Below are 25,553 nucleotides of genomic sequence, written 5' to 3'. Positions count from 1 at the left end.
AGATTTTTGGGGACAAAAAGAGGAAAAGTGGGGAAGGACATGGAGCTTTTGAATGGGCTGGAAGCAAAACACCCAGGCTGTGCTGTTTAATCGCTTACGTTGTCCTTTGGTGTTTCAAGATAATGATACCCCGTTTTCATCAACAGTCCTGATTTTCAGCACACCATGAAATAAGTGCTACACAAATATCTAGCAATACTGTAGTTGCTTCAGGCAAGATGGCCACAGAAATGATTCTGATTTTCCTGAATAAATGTGGTGAGAGCTGCCTCTGTCTACAAGTGGTGAGCTTTGATGTTTTTTTGTTTTTTTTCAGAGTAAATAAAGTGTTCTTGGGAGCATTTTATTAAAGATTTTTTAAAACAGTATGTCTAACCTCTCAGTCGCTGACTTATTATGTTGGTATTCTGGGATTTTTTGCTTATTTTCGACCCTTGAATATGAGTCGTGTTGATTGTTTTGTGATTAATATGATTATCCAATAATACGATTTTTATAGTGAATAGAAGGCTGCTGTGTGGGTGTTGTTGATTGACAGGTGTGATTGACAGTTTGCTAGCATGTTGAGTTGGACATTCAGTGCTTCTGTTCATTAAAAAATATGTTTTTTCCCCTGATGGACAGTTCTGCTGTGATTATGATTAAGAAGTGAACTAACAACACCATCAAAGGATTTTGTCATGAATTGGTATTATATTGTTCGCTGTCCTTCTAATTAGGCCTACTGCTAATTATTGTGTATACATTACATTATGAGGTCATTATAGTTATTAAGCACAACTCCCAAGAACTGAAACTCACTATATCATTCCACTGCTACAGAATTGCCCTCAACAAAGCTACTTTTCTGCCATTATGGACCAATTCTGCATTTCAGCCACTTTACCCAACTTATCTATACAGGCACATTTACATCCTCCACATTTTTGTTTATTTCCTGTAATTTGGATCTATCGTCTCTCTGCTCTACTGTTAAAACAACTTGTACTGATAAGAGGTGAAATCATATTTTTGTTTTATTACCAATATCAGTGTCTTACGTAACAAAATAATTTTACAGTCTTGTTAGTGGGATCTATTAACCATAACTACAGTGGATCAGTCTGTCAGGAAAAAATGTTGTTCATTAAGTAAACCAGAACTCCAACTCCACCAGGTTCCACATAAAATGAACGAGAATGGAGTGAGTCCTGGAAAAAAATTGACTAAGTATTTTTAGAGACAAGTTCCGTTTAAGTCCATTGCTTTTTGGAGACAAACCCAGGAGTCGTCAACTATATTACAACTTGAAGTTACTTTAGCATTGGCTTCATTGTTGATCCAAGGTCCTTCCCCTTGAGCCTCACTCTTTGGCCTAAATATATTCACTTCTAAAAGCTAAGATTTGAATGACCAAATTCTAAACTTGGTACAGACCAGTGGATGACAGTGCCGTGTCCACTTCTTTTTAAAGTCTTGGATTTTACTCATTGACTAGAGGTCCAGAGACTTGGGTTCTGGTGGCAGAACACCTTACTACAGCCCTTTATATTGTTTTTTTTTTTTTTTTTAACATTTGCTTCCCTTCTGTATTTGCCAATGCACTACAGCAGCATAGCCACTGCCAGCTGTGCCCACAGTAAGTACATTGTTACAGAGGCCCAGCTGTATCTCATCACAAAAGGCAATAAAAATGAGCCACCTCTTGTTTCTGTGTTTGTCCAGTAGGGTTGCGATGGTGAGATAAGGGCTGCTAGTATAAAGTTAAATGGTCTTAACTCCTACTCAGACAGGGGGAGATGAATAACACAGTGTTGCTTACTGAGAATACAAACAAAAAGCACAAAAATGGCAGTGGTAACAGGGAGAAAGAGAGGAACAAAGAGACAATAGATTCATGGTGTGAAAGAGAGAGATGTAAAGAGACTACAACTGAGTAGCAATGACTAGCTGAAACATCCTCTTTGTCTGGCACGTCTCAGACAGGAAAAGTGACATCTGTACCAGTCATCGATACGTTAATCATTGTCGTCTAGTAAACTACTATTGCATCATAAAATGCAATAAAATGATGCAATATTAAAATGATGCAATAGTAATAGTTTCAAAGTCTGTAATGATTAGACTACTTCCTGCACATACAGATGGGGATTTCTTGTTTCTTTGCACTCAGTTTTACATATCTTCACAGATCTGTATGCCTGTCCTTCAATTGTGAGTTTTAGCCATTATTTTTATTACATTATCTGAAATTAACTGATGATTAATAATGATCAGGTAATTGTTGGTCTTGAGTATTTAAAACAAAAGTGATTATAGCTCCATATAAATCATTTAATGCAAGCATTTTCCCACTGCTTGCTTTGGAGTATGAACTGTCCAAAAATAAAAGTGTTAAATCAATGGTTAAACAGGAAATGCTTTGCGTCTTTACTTGAAAAATCCGCGAAATGGTCAAATGATTGAAATGTGACTGTGTTGCTGTATGTGCTGTATCATTATAAGGGGATTAAAATTAGATATGGTGTGACATTTTACTGTGTGTCAAGATATATATTGATGTGGGATTTTTTGTTTTTTTTTATCTGATTTTGGGAAAGCTGACTCACCACCATGTTTACAAAGTCTAAGTAAAAAGATTTATTCTCTAATAGGCAAAGATGCAAATTATTGCAATACTTTTATCTACAGTTTCAAACAGCACTAGATGAGCCAGTCTGTCACAAATCTGTACAGCTATTAATGGGCTCTATGATTAGATATGGCGTTTTTGAGAATCAATACAGTATCACAAAACACATTACCATAAGTCTATCAATATTTGCTTACAACCCTAACAAGTATATTTTATTGCTGAAATCATTGCAGCTTTATGTGTATTAAAATGTTTTCCCCAGGAGTTGTATTGTAGTCAAGAAGAGAAGCTTCGGAAATGTTCAGACACTGGAAAAGATTAAACATCTTCATGCATACTTTACTGAAATCAATTCAGAATAGTAAATGCAAATTAATTATATTCCAGAGTTTCCCACAGTGAAATGGTTCACAGATAAAATGGGCATGTAATCAAATAAAACCCCACCATGTCCATCTGCATGGCTGCTGCCTCACTAAGTCAGAGTGTGAAGTTTCAGGAAGTAGGCCACGGGTCCGGGGCATGGACACCCTATTCCTGTCTCCTTGACCTAGCCTCGAGGAATTCCTGCCATTCCCACACATCCCTCAAGAAGGAATTCATGGCACGCTTCGAATGTGGGGAGTCCGCAGCTATGCAGGGGATGCACATGTGCACGGTTCTGGTTTCTGTTGACCCATAACAGCTGGTTTAGAATCGACGCGTCCAAGGTCAGCTGTTGGGAGGCCATTATGAGATTAGGCTTGCGTGTAACTGCACTTTAATCAGACGGGAAGATGTTGCACGCTCAGTTAGTGGTATGTCGACAACTTCTCCCCTCCCTCTTGCTTGACCGTAGCACCCTTCCCATCTGTCCGGCTGCAGGCAGCTGTTGCATTCTCCCTCCCTCTCTCTCAGAAACATACAAACATCACCTCCCTCCTCAGGGTATTTGTCACAATCTCTCCAGGGCGGTCATATAGTGGTGGTGTTGAGTAAACTGCTTTGTAGTATCAGCCTGCCTTAATGCCCACTTGACCTCTCTGAAGCCCTCCCGCACGTCTGAGGTGTACGCAGAGTGTTGGCACATTCTGACGCACACGACCTATTAACAGTCCTGACCTAGAACGATCACTGACTCTGTTGTGGTGTTTTTTTGTACAGCAAGGCATGATGGATGTTCTTGGCATTTCCCTTTCATCCCTTGCCCTTTCTCATGTGTAGCTTATCGTTGCTTGTTGCATTTCACCATGGTGGCGGCTGGCCGGATTAGTGACCCAGGAAGTACTTTGACTGTTGACCCAGATAATGATGACTTTTAGGAACGATGGTGGATACTTCAACTTTAAAACCATAAACACTCTGTAATTTAGGCTTGGCAATGGACATCGCTTTCTCTGAATTCCTGAACAAGGTAATAACCCTTTCAGTTGCTAATGGCTTATTGATTTCAAATAAATGGGGAGTTTAATGAAATTTTCTTATTCCAGTGCTTCTAGGGCTCTTCATTATGGGTAAAGTGGGTGGTTATTGACTAGTTGATGTTTACTACTCGTTTGACTTGCACAACAACTTGCATGTAACAGCACTCACGATAAATCCAGAACAGAAGTTTTCTCTGTGAGCAGTACTTAGTCACATGGGTAGACCATTTATTGTCTTTGTATGGGGTATTTAATTGTCTACCACAGAGACTCGGCATGGCTGCCACTTTTGACTACAGATAAAACCTTAGTTTTCCAAATGACAGGAAATCAGAGCAACTGCTCCTAATAATTTTTTTAATGAAAAAAATAGTAGACTTACTTTTGAAGAGTAATTAGATGCAAACCAATGGTAACGCTGTCCTTTTTGCTTGTCACCGACATAATTCATTATTAGTAAACCTTCTTTACTGCAAGGTCTCTTAGAGTCACTCTTATGTTTCCTTTTTAGTTACAAGCTCTATTAATCTGCAGCTCTCACTCCCTGTGACTTGAACTCTGTAAGACATATCAGTCTTGTAATTAACTTTAATGGGCCAATCAAGTTGTAAATTTAGCATGACCATGTACAATACTCATTTACTCAGAGCTTTTATCATAATCATGAAACTGTGCCTAATATTACAAGACTTAATGATCTATTATCTGCAGAGTTTCTGTAGGTCCTTAAAAGGCTTGAACAGTCTAAAACTGAATAATATAAATTATTGATTGGTTTTGTTACTGATTGGATTATTTACATTGCCTTTTTACATTGCTACAAAGAAAGCCAACATGGACTTAGTGTTCGTTATCACAGAATGTGAATGAAATACTATAATCTTTATCTAATCTCAGAGTATTGAGGTGAAGACCTTATGTGCAATATGAATAAGAAAACGCAGGAATTACAGAAAGAATTAAATTACACTTAGAAAGGTGAAGATAAAAGCTAAGAAATCAATGAGACAAATGGATGAAACAATTAAACAAATTAAATATAAATCTTGTCTAGAGGGAATAACTTGATTATTTGGTTTTTAGTTGGTATTAATGCTTCTTGCATCTAATACGGATAATTGCAAGTTCATCTAACTTGTTTCAAGAACAGCACATTTTTCATTTACAGCCACTTGAATGTAATGAATTTGAAGCCTGTGTCAAATACAAGAAAACTCACATGGGAGAAAATTTGCAAATTAACGGGGAAGTTAGAAAAACATAAAACTACAGTGAAAAGTCATCACAGCAAAAAGTTTGACACTAGTGTGACCTAGAGCTGTGGAAGTTTCTCGATTCTAAGATGCTTCACAATGCAGAGTTCCACATTACTGCAGTGAGACAATAATCGAGAGTCTGCAGCTTATGTAAAAATCATACTATACAAATACTCATTATTTATAAGTTACATTGCTACATTGCCTTTGTGCAATGAACTGTGAGTTAACTTGTGTTATTATAAGCAACACTGTAAAGGTATTACACTTTGACATTGAGGTATTTGATATATTAATTTCAAGAAGTGACGTGGCCTCTCTTGCAGCTGCTATATGAATGCAAACTGCATTTTTATCTCTTCCAGCTGTAGTTGTGTTGCACTGTCTGCAGATGGATTTGTTGCAGACTATTGCCTGATTTTTTTTTTTCCAGTTATCGTATTAAGCCATTGTTAATGCAAGTAAATAAAAGTTTACCTGTCTGGAAACTCTTTGTATTACCTGATGGGAAAGTAAATGTATTAAAGAAAATTTGGGATGCAGCCATTAACATTGAGAATCATTAACTGTGAGACCAGTGAAGATTCACACTCTTAGTGCGACTCAATCAGTATGAACAGCCAGATTATACATCTCGGTCATAATAGTCTAAAAGTCTCTAGTGTAACATGTTGAATCCTGTAGAAACCCAGTATCTCTAGGAAACAAGTTACCTCTAAACATTGCCAACAACTACAGTTGTTTAGAGCCTTCATTGTTTTTTCACCTTAACTCTTAAACATTTTCATTGCTTGGATGACATTGCATATTTGTGTACAGGGTACTTTTAAACCATCATTATGTGTTCTCGGGTAAATTACTAATAATTAATCCACGTAGACTTGCAGGCCTTCCAGCACAGCCACAGTTTAATAGAGCTGGACCGGCGGCAAGGAAAGACTGTCGTGTGTTTGTTGGAGTCTCTCCTGCAGTGTAAGGGTTTCCCCAGCAGCTTCTCAAGGTTCATAAATGCAGTGCAGGCATATTATAATCATTGCTCCTCCCATACATTGAGGATTACCCCCAGGAACATGCCTTTCCAAAAGACTGGCAGATTAGCAGCTCACCTAATGCCACATGAGTACACTGATGCACAGCAATCTAGTGTGCACTGTCTCAGTCTGTCTGGGCTTGGAAATGTTTGCTCCAGCTTTTCCATTTGGACACAGCACCAAATGGGAGGTTTTGGTTGTCTGCTGGATTGGAATATCTCCCCTCAGGAATCCCAGGATTAGCCTCAGCTGCTGCGACTCTGCCCACAGCGGATTGGGATTCCTTCAGCACATTGCCCCGTCAGTCTATCATTAGCTAATGGTAGCAGCAGACTACTACTTTCTCCATCAGCAAACACGGCCAAGTCCGCATGCAGTTCATGGATTTTTACAATTTATGGAAGAATTATCAAGCATGGCTTGCTGGGCAACCAATCACAAGTGGCAGTATGCCCAGACAGGCTCCGCCCTCATCCAGCTGACAGGTAATGGCACAGCGTCTGGTGGGCGGTTGGATTGAAATCTAATATGAGGTCATCTCTCTTTTTATAGTTGTTTCTACTTCTTAGCATCACATCAGTCCAGTGGGAAGTTAACGTTAAATAGTGATTTGAAAGTAAACCGAAAAAAAGGGCAAAATAAAGAGAAAGTCGAGGGAAATTGTTTTTTCACTCATCATTCATCCATAAAACCCTCTTTCTCCGGTCTGTGTGGGTGTGACCAGGCCACTCTATATTTAGCTGCTGTGCCACTTTCTCCAGTCCCAGAGCACTGCAGAGCACCAGGAAGAGATGTGTCTGTGTCTAAACTTACCTTGTGTGTTTGGTAGAAGAGAAAATCCACACAGCTGAAAACTGCAAACACATTCACGTTCAGACTAAACACTGAAATCTGCATCATGGTCACATATCACCAGTTACAGTGATAGTTGGTAGTGGAGATTTTTTTTTGTGGATCTTGACAATGCACAGTAATCCAAAGCCAGGAAGAACTATTATACACCTGGTTACATCTGAGCTTATCCGCCATGGACATGGAATAAAAACTATGCCTAGATTCCCTATTGCATTTTAATGTAATTTGCTTACATCTGGGCTGCTTGGTCTGTCACAGCTTGATACACAGAGATTGGGACTTCATGGTGCATTCAAGTGCCCCTCATAAACTGACTAATCAATACACAAATGAGCTATTTAGATGCTAAAATAATTTCACTATCCAGTTAATTATCCACAGGTAGATTTTTTCAAATTGTATAGAATTTAAAGAATAGTTTTTGACTGCATTTGGTATTCAGTGATGTTACCCAGTTTGAATACATTCTTACCCATAATATGTACATTCAACAGGTTGTTTTCTTCTATCAGTGTTTAGTCTTTTGGTCAATTTAGGAAACTGGTCCTATGCGATGAAATGTAATGTGAAATACATTCAGCAAATTGGATTATTCCTGTGATGCACTTTTTTTTAATGAAATACATTCTGTATGGAAAAGGATAGTTGGTGGAAAGAGGGCAAAGTTTTGCGGGTTAAAAGTGTGTGTTTTTTGGGGTGTTTACAGAGGAGGATGTGTGTCTAGGTAAACCGTAATCCAGTGACCGTTGCATTACTGTACACTGGTGAATTCACAGTCCCACAAAGCGCTCACTGTGCGTTCTGTCTGCCTTCACACACACAAACAGACACATTGGTTTTCTACTTGTCATCTTGTCAACATTAGCTTTTACATTGACCTTTGATTATCCTCCTGCTTGATGGCAACCAGCCAATCAGGGAGCAGGCTTGTGGGCAGCATCAAAGATTGCCTTTTCTCTAAAAGATGAATCACTCCACAGTGAAAAGATGCTGACTTATTTACTTATTTGTGCGTATGTTGCTGTTTACCCTCAATATGTGTACGCTATGTATGCCAAGTCTTAGCTTCACACATTGATACCATTACTGCATTACTGTTTACAGCTTAGTAAGCAGAAAACTCAGTGGTACTCTCATTTTAAAGGAGCTATATGTGATAGATAGATAGATAGATAGATAGATAGATAGATAGATAGATAGATAGATAGATAGATAGATAGATAGATAGATAGATAGATAGATAGATAGATAGATAGATAGATAGATAGATAGATAGAAATTATTTCAAGCAAGTGTAAAACATTTACAGTTCTTACATGGCACTTTTATATTTCCTTTTCTTGCCATGTTTGAAAGGGAATAGGTAGGAGTATAAAGTTATATATTCCTACCCCTTTCCCATTACACACAACTCAAATTAATTTATTTAAACAAACATTTTTATGTTCAAATATTTAAAAAGGACTTAAAATGATCAATATAGAGCTCAGAATAAGGAGCTAAGAAGTGATGCCAAAGATGCCAATATTTTGAATTGCAGAAATATGCATTGAATCTATTCGCACCGGTGGATTTATGAGGCCTCTAGAGGGAGAAATTGTGAGAAAAACAAATACCAGGGGGCATTTGACCAAAAGTGGTGAGATGGGATGAAAACCACAACTTTTAGAGTCAAAGAAAATGACTAAGTGATGCAAACTGAAAGACCTGTTGTTGCTTTTTGTTTGGTCCTGAAATTTGTCTTTTTTTCTACATGGGCAAGTTTGATTATGAGGCTTATGAAGGTATAAAGTTATTATGTGATGTTATTGTCTTTCCTGAGTTTACTGTTTGTTAAACCACAGTTGAGATTAAACTGTGCCAGTAAACAGTTCTTTTGTTCAGCTATTGACAACACAATCTGTACAAAAAACAGAGGTGATTTGTGGTTTTACTGTGGCTGTTTTCTGTCTAAAAACAGAACTAAGAATGTAAACTGATGATGCATCATGTGAAGATTGTAAGACATGATGTTACTTGGAATGACTGTCAAAATAGCAGTTTTTCTTGATGATCCCATAATACAGATGTGTGTAAACAATGAGCTTTACAGTGAGCGATACAGTCTGTGAATACATAGCGTTAATTCGTTGGTGGTTTTGGTAGTTGCAGTCATGTTTTGGTACACAACTTCACCCTGCTGTTTAGAGTGTGGAATATCAATACTAAGCAGTTAACACTCATTTTAACACTCTTATCCAAGTATTTTTTGAGAAACGGCCATATCAGAGACCCATTGGTACATTGGGGACATCTGATATTGTGGAATATGTCAGTGGCTTTCAGGTTCACACAGTTATATATTTAAATTTCCATGATTCAAAGTTAATTAATAGGATTCTTTTTCCTCCCAAATGGTGTAAAAGTAATGCTTGGTGGTTTTATAGAAGTGGTTTTTTTTTGTTTGAACAAGACACCTAAACCCATGTATTTAGTTGCAGTCACAGGTGGTAGTGTCATTTTGGGCTGTTTTTTGGATGCCATATATAGTGGCAAAAAGAAGAAAAAAAATTCTCAGTAGAGTTTGGTTTCCAGAAATAGTCAGAGAAAGAACTGTTTCCACACCGACCTCTTCTCATGCATCATCTATAAAATACTACAAGCTCACTCTCTACAGGAGCACAGTGGGAAATGTAGTTGATCATCATAATTTGTTTTTTGTGGCACCCTGAGGGATGTCAGGAGACAAATGAGAAGAGGAAAGAAGAGTAAAAATAGAGACAAGTCCTGATTCACATCCATCTCCTCCGGTGGCACAAAGAATTAGCATCTAATTAGCATACACTCATAAATATGACGGCATGCTGAGAGCAAAGAGTGGAGTACAATACACTACAAGTGCCAAGAGGGGTGTGAGTGTGCCGCTTTGCATCATAACAGTAGTAAAAGGCTGTTGGAGAGATTACCCCTCCTGTTTATATTGTGTTTATGTAATACATGGTACCAGTTCATGTGTGAGTCTTATGAGCTCACCACTCGGTAGATTTTAAGAGACAACGAGGCAACAGCAGCATGCATTTATCTAAATAACTCTGAGCAGTAATGGAAAATAACATACATTACACCACAATATTTAGTTACTTGCACTTTACCTAAGTATTTCCATGTCATGTGACTTCATTAATCTTCTGCATTTGTCATTTAACCCTTTAAACCTCAACCTCAAATGTCCACCTCTGACTGTAAAAAGGTCAGAAAATGTCTTGTGAATAAGTACTTTTGCCAATTTTATCAAGAATACTCAGGACTTTCAATATGTGTCAGTTTATTTTCAGTTTACTGCATATAATAAGGGTGTAAAAAAACATTTTAAAATGACAGAATCAGAAATGGAATTTGATTTTTTTAAATTTTTTTATTTTGATTTCCTGTTTCTCTACTTTTTCTCCACTCCTGTCTGTTTATTCTCCGGTAACAAATAAGATGATTCCTCGGCTTCAGGTCAAGACACGATTGGAATTACTCTAATGACACCATATTGCCGATAAAATATGAGGTCTCAGCTTTTAGAAACCATTGGAGTTTTTCCAATAGCACAAAACAATGACAGAATTACAGTAATCCAAAATGCCATTGTCATCAACGTCACACACTGTTTTAGAGTTCAATAGATTTAGACACTTTTAAAGATCAGAATTTGACACAATACAACCTTTTGTTAAGGTTAAAACCAGCTTAAAAAGCAGTCCATAGTCTTTCTCATATTTTAGACATCTCTGAGTCCTTTAAAGTTCCTTCTAAACTTCTCGGATGATTTATTTTCAGTAAATGTTGAAATCATCCAACATGTCACCAAGGATCAAAGACTAGATTAATAGATTAATGTATCAAAAGTGTTTTCTTATTCCCTCTCCCATGATGATGGGCTCTCAGATTTATTTGCTTTCCTGTAAATAAAACTGACATGAAATAGCTCAACTTGCAGTGTCTTCAAGAGCATCATGCTCAAAAAACACTGATGTTTTAGCATTAATAACCACTATTTCTCTGTTAAGAATTTCTGTATTTTGCTGATAATAGTTCAGTTCTTTTATCTTCTTTTTTGTCTATGTAGGATTTTTGTATTTAAATACCTAAAAATGGCTAGACCTCTGTTCTATGTTTTGACTTGTGTACTTAAATTATTTTAATTGTCTCCAGTGAGAGTAATTTGTAATTAACTCATGGTTATGCCTTTCATTTGGTCGTCTGTAAATGATGACTATGTTCAGTCATTATGGCTTTTATTGTGGGAGAAGAATTTGTTGCCTTTTGCTACACTTTTGATGGAGAATTGCCAAGAGAAAATGCACACTTTGCATTTAAGTAGCCTTTACTTGAATAAACAATCTGAATACTGGTGCCACTATTCAGTCTATGTGCTTCTAACCACACACGCTTCTATGTCTTGAAGTTACAGGAGCCAAAATCAAGCAGAATAAACACCAAAATGTAAGAATACATACCTTCCTCTTACATTTCTCTTTTCTCAGTTCAAATCAGAAGACTAAATATTAACAGATAAATATAAACAAATAAATAAAAGTCAATGTCATGTCTGACAGAATCTCCTCGGTGATTGTCAAATACAGCTCTTTTATTTAACCCCCCCCTACATGTATGAAAACACCTGACGTAAGACAGAATAGGGGCATCAAGGAGTAGATTCTATAGCCTGAAAAGACAGGCAAAGAGCAGATGCAGAGGTGTCGTGTCTTCTCAGACCACTTGGATTGCAATATGTTGAAAGGGAATGATACTGCAGCTTTGATACATTATCCTTCAAGAACAAGATTCTTTTATTCTACTATTCTTTAAAGATGCTAACTGTTTTATTTTATGATGATATGTGAAAAAAAAAATCTTGTTCCTGTACCACAGAAATAGGATAAAGTGAGGAAAAGTCAAGGACGGACAGAAAACGAGTCACTTGGGTAATAAGACTTGTCTGGGTCATCAGTCACATAAACCAGACCTCTGCTGGGCCTGACTAAATTTGGGCCCCATTCTGTCCACCTGTGTGTTGAAGTAGATATGAGGGTTTAATCACATCAGGGACGTACACTGGAAAAGTTTTCGCTTATCGAGGATCTCCTGACAGCCATTCATCCACTTCTGACAGAACGTTTGCTGCACCATCGCACCCGTGAGATCCAGATTGACATTTATAGGGTGACAGTTTATAAGTCAGGTTAGAGCTGTGGGGCTGTTGCCTTTATTCCCATGATATCTATCCAGGTCTCGCTTCAGTCATTCCAGACAAACCAGTATGTAAAACACATTAGTCGTCCTGTGCAGTGCCAGAAGCCTTTTCCCAGGAAGGAGCTATAATATCACAGTGCCAGTGAAAATGTTAAAGCTTTTAGGAAGCAACTAGAGGTTCAGTCACTATTGTGTGATTCATCACTGGGTACTAGCAAGTTGTAGGAAAGGTCTTCTCAGAGAAGGCAAGCAGAGTTGAAGTGGAAAAGTAACTATACTTATATTCATTCTTCTGAGCTGACAGATGGTTGGCCTTCTCTTCCAGTGCCATGTAGAAAATCCTCTGACTGCGGTTTGTACAGAAGGTGGAGGGAAATTTTGAAAGCTGAGAAGTCTCAGTTGTTAAATTGAAAACATACAGTCAGTTGAGGATGCTGAAGCTTGGTAAGATTTATGTATTAATCAAGGAAAAGTGAAGCCATTGCTGTACCATCTTCAACTGTTCAGACCTGGGCCATTTGGTAATAATTTTAATGTGACGCAAAACAATGGATTAGCCGATGGCAGAAGCTTCATTCATAGAAAACCAAGTTATGATCAGAAAACAGCCAAAGTGAGAACATTCAGTATCATCACCTCATAATTCAGCCTTTATATTTGCTCTTCTTTGGTTCGTTCAGTGTGTTTAGCGGTGTAGATATACGTAGTATTGCACTGTTGAATCTGTTTAGTGCTAGCTTAAAGATGCAACGTTTGTTGCTTTCGTCTGTTTTTATGAAAATATTCATGACATACGCTGGTCTCTGCTTGTTTTCGTTATTCATCCATTTAAGTGCTTGTTGTCTGTTTTCTGACGAGTAGTTTTGTTGAGCTTTTAGCTGACATTCTTCTGGTTACTGTATAACATGGATATTGCTGTAAGCGTCACGTAGCATTACCATGGCAACACATCTGGAACTGTGGCTGCCCTTGGTACCAGGCATAAGACGCTCCAGTCAGTGTAATACCACTGATGACTGCTAGATTTTGGTCTTGTTGACTCCCAATTTAAAAAAAAAAAAAGTCAGCCTGTTTTTGTCAGTAATTTTTTCCAGGAATCAGCTTAGCCTTGTGCAATTTATTTGGACCCTCTAATAAGTGTATGGGTGTCACTTTGTGATTATTGCTCCATCAATAAGATTTTAGGTCTAATAGAGGTTTGATGTCTACTGTGTGGGCTTTGATTGACAGTTGGACATTTGTAACTTCTGTGTATATTGAATAAAACATTTTCCCATAGAGACTCAACTACTGTCAAAGGCTTTTGTTATTCAGTTCATTGTAAGTTTCATTCAGTTGCATGATTTAGCAAATGTAGGCTTCATATCACATATTGTCTGTGTTTTTTCCTTTTTTGCCTCTCCTGTCCAGTTGGTGGTGATAATGCACATCTAAGCTGTGTTAACAACATCAAGAAATAGATGATTTGTCCATTAACCAGCCAATTATGCTCATTTATCCTCCTTATTTGAGTGTTTATACAAGGTATGGGTAATGTGCAGTCTTTATATGGGTGCGTCATGAAAACCTAAAAATTTCTTGTCAGTCATTTCAGAAGGTGTAAACTGTATATATTCAAGACTCACTGCATGAAAGAAGAAATGTTTCAAGCATTTTTTTCTTTACTTTTCATAACTTCCGCTTGCACCTCAAAAGTTGGGGGAAAAAAAAATCATTTCCAGTTTGAGGAAATGAATGTTTTGCAGTATAAATACCATGGATACATCTGCTTCTTCCTCTAATATTAAGTCATTGAGGTTCACCTTCTAAACTGGTAGATCACCAAATGTGTCAAACACTTTGATTATGTTGAAAATCTCTTAATGCCTAATAGTGTTTGACAGGCTTTACTTCTTTTGGTGGAAGCTGAAGTGGCCTGTGAGGTTTACTGTTACTTTACCCCATTTCACCTCCAACAGCAAAAGCTACAACAGCTCTTTGTTTCCCTCAGTTTGGCCTCGCTTTGTCTCACCACTACGGTTTCTCCAACCACAGCCTTTGTACTTCCTCTGAGTGTCTCTGTGTATGTGTGAGCGAGTGGATCTTACAGACATTTTCCTCATGATGCAAGCAGTCAGTAATGGCACTCAATCCCTTGCTTTGGAAAGCTGCAGATCACCAGATTACAAATGGACAAAATCTGCCCTGTCCTAAAAAATCTGGAAAAAAAAAAAAACTCTAATGCCTTGAAGATGATGAAAGAGGAGTTTTTGTTTTGTTCTTTTCTTTCTGCACAAATCTCATCATGCCACTTTCTTCTTTCCAGGTTTCAGGAGAAATGAGGAGATGAGAGCGATGGAGGTGCTTCCTATCCTCAAAGAAAAAGTTGCCTTTTTGTCAGGTAAGATTATGCCACTGTGCATTTATGTCTTAATACAATGAAACATGAAGTGCAGAGATGTTAGAAGTTATATAAACACACAGATCTCTCTATGGTGTAATGCTATTCCTAATCTCTTGGGGTTTCCTTCCTTAGATCTGTCATCTGTGTGTTTCTTCGACACAAGCTCAGTGTAACCATTATAAGAAGCTATAACAAGAACCCCCTCCTCTGTTAAAACTTACAGGGTCAGACTGAGGCCCAGACATTTAACCTCTGACCTTTAATTACACACATACATGCCCACACTCACACGTCCATTGTTTAGCCAGAATCAGCAGGACTTACAAAGCCGAGCGCTGCAGCTGCCTTCGTCTGTGCCCCTCTGAAGGGAAGCTCAAACATGTCTGACACACACACATACTGACACACACACACTCAAGCTGTGCCAGGGAGAACTCACAGGGGGCTGTGCTGGAGATACACACTGCCAAGAACATCCAGCAGGACTATTTGTACAACACACAATAACATTATTCAGGTCCTCTGTGTGTGGATGCGTGTGTGTGTGTGCCATTGGAAAAACCTTCATGCAGTAGATCTTTTCAGTTGAAAATGGCCAAAATAAAATGTGTGTTAGTGCGTGTACGCGTTCCTCTTTGGTCTGTTCATGTGTACAGTGAAGGTCACAGGCAGAAACACAATGATGAGGACGATGACTCAGACAAACACACAGAAACTGAGAGAGAGAGGGAGACGGGGCTATGTTGCCATGGAGATGACTTGCTGTCAGCTACCGCATCCCATAGTATACACGGTGTAATTGGCTTTAGAATGAAGGAGAGGAGTGGAGGGGAGGGAGGAAGGGGAGGGACCAGTGGTGAAAAGGAGGGTAAATGAGCTAAGCCTATTATCCTGAATCCAGCCCCCTTAATAAAACGGCCATGCTAGTCCTCACTCATGTTTTGCCAGTTTGCCACGTGAGCATTTGATTTTTTTTTTCTTGTCTGAGCAGCCGGGTCGAGCCTAGAGGCGCACAGCAACCCAACTAAACTCACTAATTTATGGGATGCATGTTGTCAGTCTGTGTTTACAAGTTCCAATGTGAGCACAGCAGCTCAATAATAATAATAATGATAATGATATTGATTTATTATCATTACGACTGGTATTAGTAGCAGTAGCAGTAGCAGCAGTAGTAGTAGTAGTAGTAAGGGTTGTATGATGGCCAAAGTCTATATCCCAATACAAGTCATTTCGCAAGCAGGTACAAATACATATCCCAGGGTTTCCTCTGTATTAATTTAGCAGGGATCACCTATCAGCCATGTTGTTATTTAACAGGGGTGTAACAATACAGAAAAATTTTGGTTCGGTACAGGGGTCTCGGTCCAATACATTTTCGATACAGTGAAGTAGACCAATTTCAATTTTTAAAAAAACTTTAAATATAACCAATCTTCGTGAAACAATGCCGGCGCACCGCTCTTGTTTTGTCATCTTGTCTCTCTCCATTGACATAACTGACAGGGAATCCCAAATGCTCCTAAATCAGAGACCTTACAGAGGATGGAGGGTCTTCCAACTCTGGCTTTGTACCTGTGACGCTGCTCTGAGTTGCCATGCTAGTTCATGTTCAGCATGTGTATAGTGCGTGTACCGCTTAGACATCCATCTAGGATATCAAATATTGCACATGGGTTCCTCTTGCGGCTACCCTGCTCATACTGTGTGTGTTCCACCTCAAGGTTCTTGTGGAAACTTAAGGCGTGTGTTTGCGTTCTTCACATAGGCTACATGTATTTGTTCGGTACACCTCTGTACTGTATTGAAGGCTCCGAAACGACATCAGTATCAGTGTTTACCCAGAGATTCACAGTTGATGCATTTACTGCATTTAGTCGATTTAGCCAAACCATGTTGTGACAAATGTAACCTTATCTCTTCCTCTCCTCAACCTTAACGTTGCCTTCATTCCCTTCATGCTTCTGCTGTATGTGAAAGAAAGAAAGGCTTGTCCAAATAATGACAAACATTGCTAATAAAATTGTAATTTGCAATATAATAAAATGAATCATAGACCCTTCTTATTGCGTCACGGGATATATATTTTGAAATTCCACTTTACTGTTATAATCACCTCTTTATCTGCATGTCAGCATATAAATTCTCTACCCGCCTCCAACCTGAACACTTAATTGTCTTTCAGTTAGATTCATATACCCGATCTCACATTTACATGGTTTTTCAATGAAATATATGCAAGTGTGACGATATGGTAAGACTACAGTGCAATAGGCAGGTTCTAAATCACTAATATAGACTACATTTACACCACATAATACACTTAAATGTCCTTTATTTTGTAAAATGACAACAGTAACAGGAAGATACTGTATCAGCATGGTTTATTTCACCTCTGAAATGAGCAGTGATAATGTGAAATACTCTGATCTGTTTTATCAAGCAGCATTTGATTTAGGACTGAGCAGACCATCACTTTATTCACACAGTGCCTGTACCAACAGGGTCGTTTTAAGCTCTGACACCATTGTTGTGTTAATCTCAGATGTCATTGCAGTGTCATAGCATTATTCTACCAGCAAGCTAATGGTGAACTTGATGAACTTAGCTGTGAACTTGATGAAATGGAAAACGGAACAGAAAAACTCTTCAGTATGCATACAGTGCGTCTTTGCAGAAGCAGGAGCTTCCCCAACATGCCCCTTGGGGCACTCAAGGAATTCACAATTGTAGAGATTTTCTTTGTTATTTGTGGATTTTACTCAGCAGCCAGATAAAATGACAAAATATTATCAAAACAGCTAGAAACAGAAGACGCTAGAAAAACACTAGAGATAGAAGTACACGCTCTTTAACTCACTTAAACTCCATCATCCTTTACTGAAAACTCAAGTGTTCACATTCTCAGAGGATGTTATTCTGGTGAATTAAATCTAAAGACCGCTGTGTTATGGTTTTTCATTAATAAAAAGCTTCCATTAGTGTAGAGTTTCCAGCAGTCGAGTGCTAATTCACATCAACTGTAAATCTGCTTCCAAGGACATTTGACTTTGCAGTCTCAGCATCTCGCATTTATCAGGTCTATCCTTCATTTATAGCATTAGCTTACTTGTTACTCTGATACGCATCGTAATCTAGTCATATTTTTGCTGATTGTGTGACAAATACATAATATTCGGCTGAACTATAAATGGCTTCACAGTGGCATAGAACTAGAGCAGAGAAAATGGAAATTGTATTTGCCACCAAAGCTCATTCTTTTTTTAAACGCTGGATATCAGTGGCAGCCTTGTGCATTGTGACAAAAAATATGGGTGTAAAAATTCAATTTTCTACAATGTTTTTAATATATTTGTGCATGTTTGTTTTTCCTCAGGTGGCAGAGACAGGCGAGGTGGACCTGTGTTAACATTTCCTTCACGCAGTAATCATGACAGAATACGACAGGAGGACCTGAGGAGACTGATCGCCTACCTTGCTGGCATCCCCAGGTTGCACATTCACTGCATTTGTTTATTTATTTTTTCATTTTCCTTTTTTTTCATGAGGAGAATGAGAAACAGCAGCATGCCTCGTAAATGACAGTACAACAGAAGCAAGTGTGTAGAAGGCTTTGTAAAGCCGACACGTGAGCAACGCGGAGACGAGCATGTGACCATGGAGATGGAGAAATAATTCAAGACCAGTTAGCTCACTGCAGTGTCTTTGCTGCCAAAAAATCAGTTACAGAAACAAAAGTGACATACAGAGAGGGGAAAGCCTGAGCCACGAGAGAGGGATGTACAACAGGAAAGAGAAGGATGGATCAACAGAGAGAAAGCACTAGAGGGAAGGAGGGGAAGCAGGGGGGATTAAAACTGGCAGTCAGAGAGCGCATGTGCGAGGAGGTGTGTGCGAGTGAGTGAGCAAGTGTGGTGTGTGTGTGTGTGTGTGAAAGCAAAACAAAGTGTCGCAGTAGCTGAAGCAGTGCAGCCGCAGCTTCTCACCTCGCAGGTAAAACTCCTCTCCTCTGCCGATCTCTATTTACTCGTTTTCATCTCATGACGACCCTCCATCTGTCTCCATCCATCTCCATCTGTCGTTGCTCTCTCTGTCATCTCAACTCAACCGCTGTACGATTGGAAATGTACTGTGAATTGTGTAATGTGCATGTCTTAATATATTTTCAAGTCCTGTAGGCACTCATAATCACACTGTCATCACCTCATGTTTTCGCATTTCTTTTTAATTTGCTTAGTGTGTGGATTTCGGTGACCAAAGGTGTTCTATTTTGGGAAAGGCAACATCTGCACAGTGCCCATCTACTGACAGGGGAAGAGAGAAGGGTTTGGTAAAAAGACGGAGGTGCTAAAAGCAGCATTTGCGATTTTATAATTGCTTTTGTAATGTAAAGCGGGGGATAGATGACATTTTTTAACATGCACGCAGTTGCCAAACAGGCTGTCCGGGTTTCCAGATTAAAAACAAAAACTTAGCTTGTGCCAAACATACAGCAAAGCAGTTTTTCCTCCCAGATCAAGAGAAACAATATGATGTCGCTCAGTTTTGTAGTTGTGTAGATATAGTGTGCTCAAGTGTGTGTAGAGCGATAATAATGCCGAGCAGAACACAGCAGCACCACAGGGAGATGAGGTTGCTGATGCACAAAATGTGCTGATTTGTGTTTTATATTTAAGTGCACATTTGTGACTCATTTGTCGCAGGTTTCTATGTGCGTGGGTGTGGGGGTGTGTGTGTATGTGTGTGTGTGTGTGTGTGTGTGTGTGTGGGGGTGGGTGTGTGGGCTCTGTTGCTGCGTAGGCGTCTCACAGTATAGAAAATGCGTCATCTCACTTGTTTGTTTTTACTCTTCTTTTCTTGCTCCTCTCTCTCCTCTCGTCCTCTCTCCATCTCCATCCCTCTCTCATCCCTCTCTCATCCTTTCCCACGCCTGTCATCTGTCTCCTCTCCATCTCTCTCTGGATTATACTCCCTCCTCTCCAATCCCTTGCCGCTCCCTCCCTCCCCATCTCCCTCCCCTCCCCATCTCCCTCCCTATCTTCTCATAATGCCTCCCACTCGGTTCGACCTCCATCCATCCCAGCGAGGATGTGTGTAAACATGGCTTCACGGTCATCGTTGATATGCGCGGTTCCAAGTGGGACAGCATCAAACCTCTGCTGAAGATCCTGCAGGAGTCTTTTCCCTCCTGCATCCACGTTGCGCTCATCATCAAACCGGACAACTTCTGGCAAAAGCAGAGGACCAACTTTGGCAGCTCCAAGTTTGAATTTGAGGTGAGTTGGTAAACATGTTTCGTTTGGCAAGAAGGAGGACTTTTCTCTCTTTTCTTTGGCTCATTTATGACAAATATGCTTTTCTTTTTTTTAGTCAGCATTGTGGCCGCATGTGTAAAGTCCAGCCATTTAAGTACACTGTACTAAAACAATGTCAAGTACAGAAAAATGTGTCAAACAACTAAATCTAACAGCCTTTTGTGCAGAACAAATGTGTGCTAAACCTGTAAGCGCCACATATGGGTAGATTGTTCCCAAAAGGCTGGTTTGAACACTGGCAGATAAATGCTTGTGCTAAACCAGCCATGTAATAAAGAACTCTGCTGAGAGTCTGTACTGCTTTTTGGTGTCATTTACAGGTGCTCTGCTTCTGTTCCTGCTGTGTCAGAGTCTGACCCAGAAACAGGGACAGACTTTGAGATTTTTTTCTCCCCCTTGTTTTCCTTTATTTAGGACGTGAACCTACATTTGTCAGTGCACTGAGACGATGAAAACCCTTCCCTGTGTTAAGTGTTAATATCACAGTAAATATCCATATTGATCATTACTGGAAAAACAACTGTGATCATATTTTTTCCATACCACCCAACCCTACTGTGATAGGCTTGGGTGAAGGCTGTTTAATATTCGCAGAATTCAAGCAATAACTAAAACTGAACCATTTTATTTTTCCGATAATGATCCCTGAAACCCCTGAGATGTTCGTTGTCAGCTCATTTCATCACTTTGCCTCCCTGCTGCCTTGGATGCATACATTACCACCCAACTGTCTATCCGAGGAAATTATTCACACCAAAAAAGAAAAAAAAAAATCACATTCAACTCAAAAACAGCAAATCATGAGGACAAGTGTTTGTAATGCTGTCAGTCAAACCTTAGAGCATATTCTCACCGCTGACTTAATGATGTAGTCACAACACTTTTAAGGTCTTTCAACCAAAATATGCATTAATTTAGTCTTGCATACTTGATAATGGCTCTGCATGTGCAGCTGGGGTGGATTTTCTTGCATTTGGATTTCAGTAAGGGTACCTCCTTCTGCTGGAAGCATGTTTAAAAAATACTCCCTAATGAGGACAACATAACAATTCCCCACCCTGCTGTTTGATCTGTCTTTAAAGAGCCTTTACTTAATATGATAGTGAGCAGCTTCTCATTGACAGAACTGAAATACAGCCACAGATAATCCCATAGTGCTTTTAATATAGCCTATATGTACTACAGTGCTACTTTTTCAGATAATGTGGCTAAATATTTCCCTCTTTTAGCCTCTGACATCAGCTGTATGAGTGGATGTCCTGGTGTGGAAATAGTTCTGATTGCTCACAGGCCTGCTGTGGTCCGATGATACCATATTGATTATTTGATTGGAAGACTACCCGGATGCCACAGGGCAGGCTACAATTATCCACCAGCTGCCCTGCCATGCCACAACCACATTGATTGGATGCACAGTGGTCAATGTGTATGCCCGTTGGTCTGTCTTCAGGCATCTGTACATGGCCTCGAATAGTGCGTGATGGCAGAGAACAAATGCGACATCCTCGTGATTATAAAGTGCTCGTGACAAAGTTACTTATTAATGGATTCATGCTTTTCTGTGATTCCATGATGACATTTAAAAGTCAATTTAAGATTAAGATGAGGAAAATATTCCTGAACAATTCCCATTATTTCCAAGAATAAAGTTGTACGAAATATAGATTTTTCTCTGGCATTAAAGCGATGAATATATGAAAAAAAGTTAGACATAAGTTGTTAATTCCCCAGAAAAGAACTCTCACAAACTCAAACGTCTTGGAGTATGTCTAAGTATAATTTGTTTTTTCTTGTGAACTTCCTTTAAGAAATTCTGTGGATATTCTCAGTGATTTTTTTTTTTTAATATAACCTCCTGGCTTTTTAGCTGTGATCAAGCAATTTTTTTTTTTTTAATCAAAACAGCAAAACATCACATGAGCTGCATAGAGCACACAAATAACATGAAGTGGAAAGTAAGCATCTATTTCTGCATCATATGTTCTGTAAAACGACAACAAAAAAAGTTCAGTTAATCAGTTGCTGGTATGGCCAATCACAATATAGGTTGTGCACAAATTATTAAATTTTTTCCATACAGGGCAGGAATTTACTGCAGCTCCCCTCATGTAGATGTTTTTGTGTGCTTGTGTGCATCAGAAATCTACTGCTCTTTGAGCAAAATGAAAGACCTGTCCATGCTTCCCTCTGAAAAAAATCAGTGAACTGAGGCTCTGACTGCAACCTTGGTCTGGATCGCTGATAAATTGTGCGTTTCTGTGGGAGAAAAACTGTCCCCAGACTTGACTGCTTCTCCCTTTCCCCTCCATTCAAGTACAAATTAATTATCTTTAACAATAGGCGCATCAGTGTTTTCCCCTGGCATGAGCCAGTGTGCTTTTTCCAACGGTGTGTCTTTGCATTGTTTGGCCTACACAAAGCTATCTAGCTATCGTTGTGTCTCCATCCATCTCTGGCCATGTGTGTGGGGGTGTTGTGCGGAGGTGGCTTAGCAGAAACACAGAGGCACTGAAACCAAACAGGGAGACATTTCCTCACTGTATCTCTGAAACTGATATTGTAAAATTGCGATTGTTGTGTGTGAAGAGGATCTGGATTTCACAGTGAGGAATGACTCCCGAGGTGTTTCAAGTATTTTATTCTGATTTTACAAGTCGCACAGGCTATATATTAGTATATTGTACGTCTGTGGTGGAAAGGTGGATGCTGTATTTTTTTTTTTTTTTTTTTTTTTTTAGCTATACCACAGATTCCTAAAAACTCAAACCTTTTCTCAATTAACTGATTATTTCCTTGGTTGATAAAATGTTATAAAATGCTCTCAGGTTTTTCAAAAGCCCAAGATCACAACCTCAGACATCTTGCTTTCGTCACAGGCCAAAGATTTTGAGTTTCTGTCGCAGACTAGGGAAGAAACCAGAAAATAATCTAGTTTAAAAGGTTCGAATCCAAGTAGCAGAAAGTCTTAAATCTTACCTGCCTTTAGCTGTGCGAATTTATTTTATAATGGCGCTTAAAAAAGTATAGTGCAGTGAGCTGTATGCAGAAATGTCAGGATAAAGAGGATAAACGGGGCTTAAGACATGTTGTTGATATATTAAATAAATAATTAAATGGCTACAGCAGCATTCTCTGCACAGATTTGTCTGCTAAAAATTGCATCCCATTAATTCTGCGCTCTAACATTTCTACATGTTGGGAATTTGGCATTGTGTTCTCTAAATAAGCACATTTTCGCAGTGCAGTGGGGAGTAGAGGAGAGATGAGATGCAGTTGGACTAAAATGAACTTAAATCTGCATTAGCTCACTTTAGTCTATGTTTCTGTACCCTTACAGACGACCATGGTGTCACTGGAGGGCCTGACGAAGGTCGTGGACCCCTCACAGCTGACAGCAGACTTTGACGGCAGCCTGGACTACAACCATGAAGAGTGGATTGAGGTAAGATCAGACTGTGGGATCTGTCACTCAAGGCCTGATCAGTGGATCTGCTGCTGAAAACCCAATGCAAATGAATGCAATACAAGAGAAAAGAAAAATAAGAAACTTTGCTGTAGGAGGTGGAGTAGAGGATTGATGTGCTCTCTGGTATGTTGTTGTCTTTGTCCAGGTGCGCGTGGCCTTTGAGGAGTTCTCCGGCCACGCCACCCAGATGTTGGCTCGACTGGAGGAGATGCAAGAAACTGTGTCAAGGAAAGACTTCCCTCAAGACCTGGAAGGAGCTCGGAGAATGATAGAAGAGCATGCCACGCTGAAGAAGAAAGTCATAAAAGCACCGATCGAGGAGCTGGACACTGAGGGACAGAGGTAACCACACAAAACTAACTCAGTGTAATGGAAACATTTTCTAAATCAATACATTAATATTTGCTTGGTTGAATTACAAAATGGGTCCTAATTTGTGTTCAGTATGGAAAAAATGTGCAATCATCTGCATATCTATATATTGTAAATGAATATTTATAATAATGGGTGCTTTAGAGTAAACTGTAATGAGAGTAATGACCTTAAGTTAGTATTGGTTTAATACAATGTTCATTTTCAAATATCAACAGATTATCTACATTTATATGAGTTAAGTTCTGGGTGAAATCAGTGCCTTGTTATGTACAGTTTTCTGTTGTTCTGTTTCAACATGGTTCATGCAGCAACAAACAGAGCTTCAGGCTGTTTTTACACATAAAACAAGTTTTTATGCTTCTGTAATTTTATGGATGCACTAACAAATATTTGCATGAGCAGATACATCCTATCTTCTGTCTATGTAACCTATGCCTTCCCATAATAAACACTGATTGGTTTGTAGATGGGAATGCTTCTGCCTTTGACCCTTTTCTGTTTGATTTTGGTCATTGAGGAAAATCTGGAAAATGTGCATGTGTAATGTCAGTATTGCAATGACAATATGACTTGTGGTGAATTGTTAGCTCTACAGGGTTTTCTGTTTCAATAGGTTCTTTACATGCAGACAGTGAATCCCCTGAATACTGTAGATTTCTGTAACTGATCTAAAAATCTGTCAAAAAAATTTTGGGATGCTTTGGTCGGACCTATTCAGAACAGACTGAAAACTACAGACCAACAAGTTAGAAGACACCCTGTTGTAGGATGCATTCAGATTGGACGTAAACTGCATATTTAATCTGTCTCCAGGTTACTCCAGCGTATCCAGAGCAGCGAGTCTTTCTCCAACCGTAACGGCAGTAGCGGAGGCAGTGGTGGGAGCAGCAGCAGCAGCAGCGGGGTTTGCAACGCGGACACCCAGGGTCTCATACCGCGGATCACCCAGCTCCTGGACAAGCTGCACTCCACACGACAGCACCTCCATCAGGCCTGGCATGTCCGCAAGCTCCAGCTGGACCAATGTTTCCAGCTCCGCCTCTTCGAACAGGACGCAGAGAAGGTCGGTGGGAGTCATTCAAAGTGCTGTGGCTGTAATCTATAACCACATTCAGTGATCACTGTAGGGTAGACAAATGCCAATAAAAAACAATTCTAATTATACACACTGAGAAGCATTGATCTGTGCTCTGTGTGCAGGGTTTATAAATTCATGTGCAATTTAACAGCCTGCAAAACATAGTACAGTTTGAAAGGCAGATAAAAACTAGGTTTATCCTCCACCACATCTCAACATAAGACAGTAAGATGGAGGAGAGCGTCTGCAGGTACCCAGCCGCCTCCCCCCTGGCTTCCAACCAGACAGCTCAGGTTGATGACAGCTGCAGCACCAAATGGAAAGAGACAGGGCCGAGAAGCTGGCAAAATTCTGAGATCTGCGTTCGAGTGAGCAGAATAAAATAGCAGGTTGCAGCAACAGAGAGAGCTGCAGTCTTGGATACACTGCAGTAGTAGGAGCTTGTTGCTAGGACACCATAGGCCAACGAGTTGTTCTCTAGGGGAGCCTGAGAGGATACTCTTAATAGAGGCAGTCCATTTCTCTGTATTCCGACCCGGTAAGATGACAGCTCTGTG

General features: G+C 39.4%; 1 protein-coding gene across 7 annotated transcripts in view; it reads left to right on the top strand.

Moving 5' to 3' along the window:
• trioa (trio Rho guanine nucleotide exchange factor a) overlaps positions 1 to 25,553 on the top strand; it is a 99,320-nt gene that overhangs the window by 25,513 nt on the left and 48,254 nt on the right. For 5 of the 7 annotated variants that reach the window (XM_030147408.1, XM_030147403.1, XM_030147402.1 and 2 more), the window contains exons 1-7: positions 6,379 to 6,789; positions 14,685 to 14,759; positions 18,139 to 18,253; positions 19,846 to 20,038; positions 23,415 to 23,519; positions 23,689 to 23,885; positions 24,732 to 24,981. In XM_030147408.1, coding sequence (XP_030003268.1) covers positions 6,624 to 6,789; positions 14,685 to 14,759; positions 18,139 to 18,253; positions 19,846 to 20,038; positions 23,415 to 23,519; positions 23,689 to 23,885; positions 24,732 to 24,981 — 1,101 coding nt within the window. In that variant the 5' untranslated portion in view covers positions 6,379 to 6,623. Of the gene's footprint in view, positions 1 to 6,378; positions 6,790 to 14,684; positions 14,760 to 18,138; positions 18,254 to 19,845; positions 20,039 to 23,414; positions 23,520 to 23,688; positions 23,886 to 24,731; positions 24,982 to 25,553 lie in introns of those variants that run through there. The other 2 variants (XM_030147407.1, XM_030147404.1) reach the window with 1 other exon arrangement.

Source organism: Sphaeramia orbicularis, chromosome 11 (genome assembly GCF_902148855.1).
Source record: "Sphaeramia orbicularis chromosome 11, fSphaOr1.1, whole genome shotgun sequence".
Lineage (NCBI taxonomy): Eukaryota > Metazoa > Chordata > Actinopteri > Kurtiformes > Apogonidae > Sphaeramia > Sphaeramia orbicularis.
Note: the sequence above shows the minus strand (reverse complement) of the source record. Positions and strands in the feature narration are given on the sequence as shown.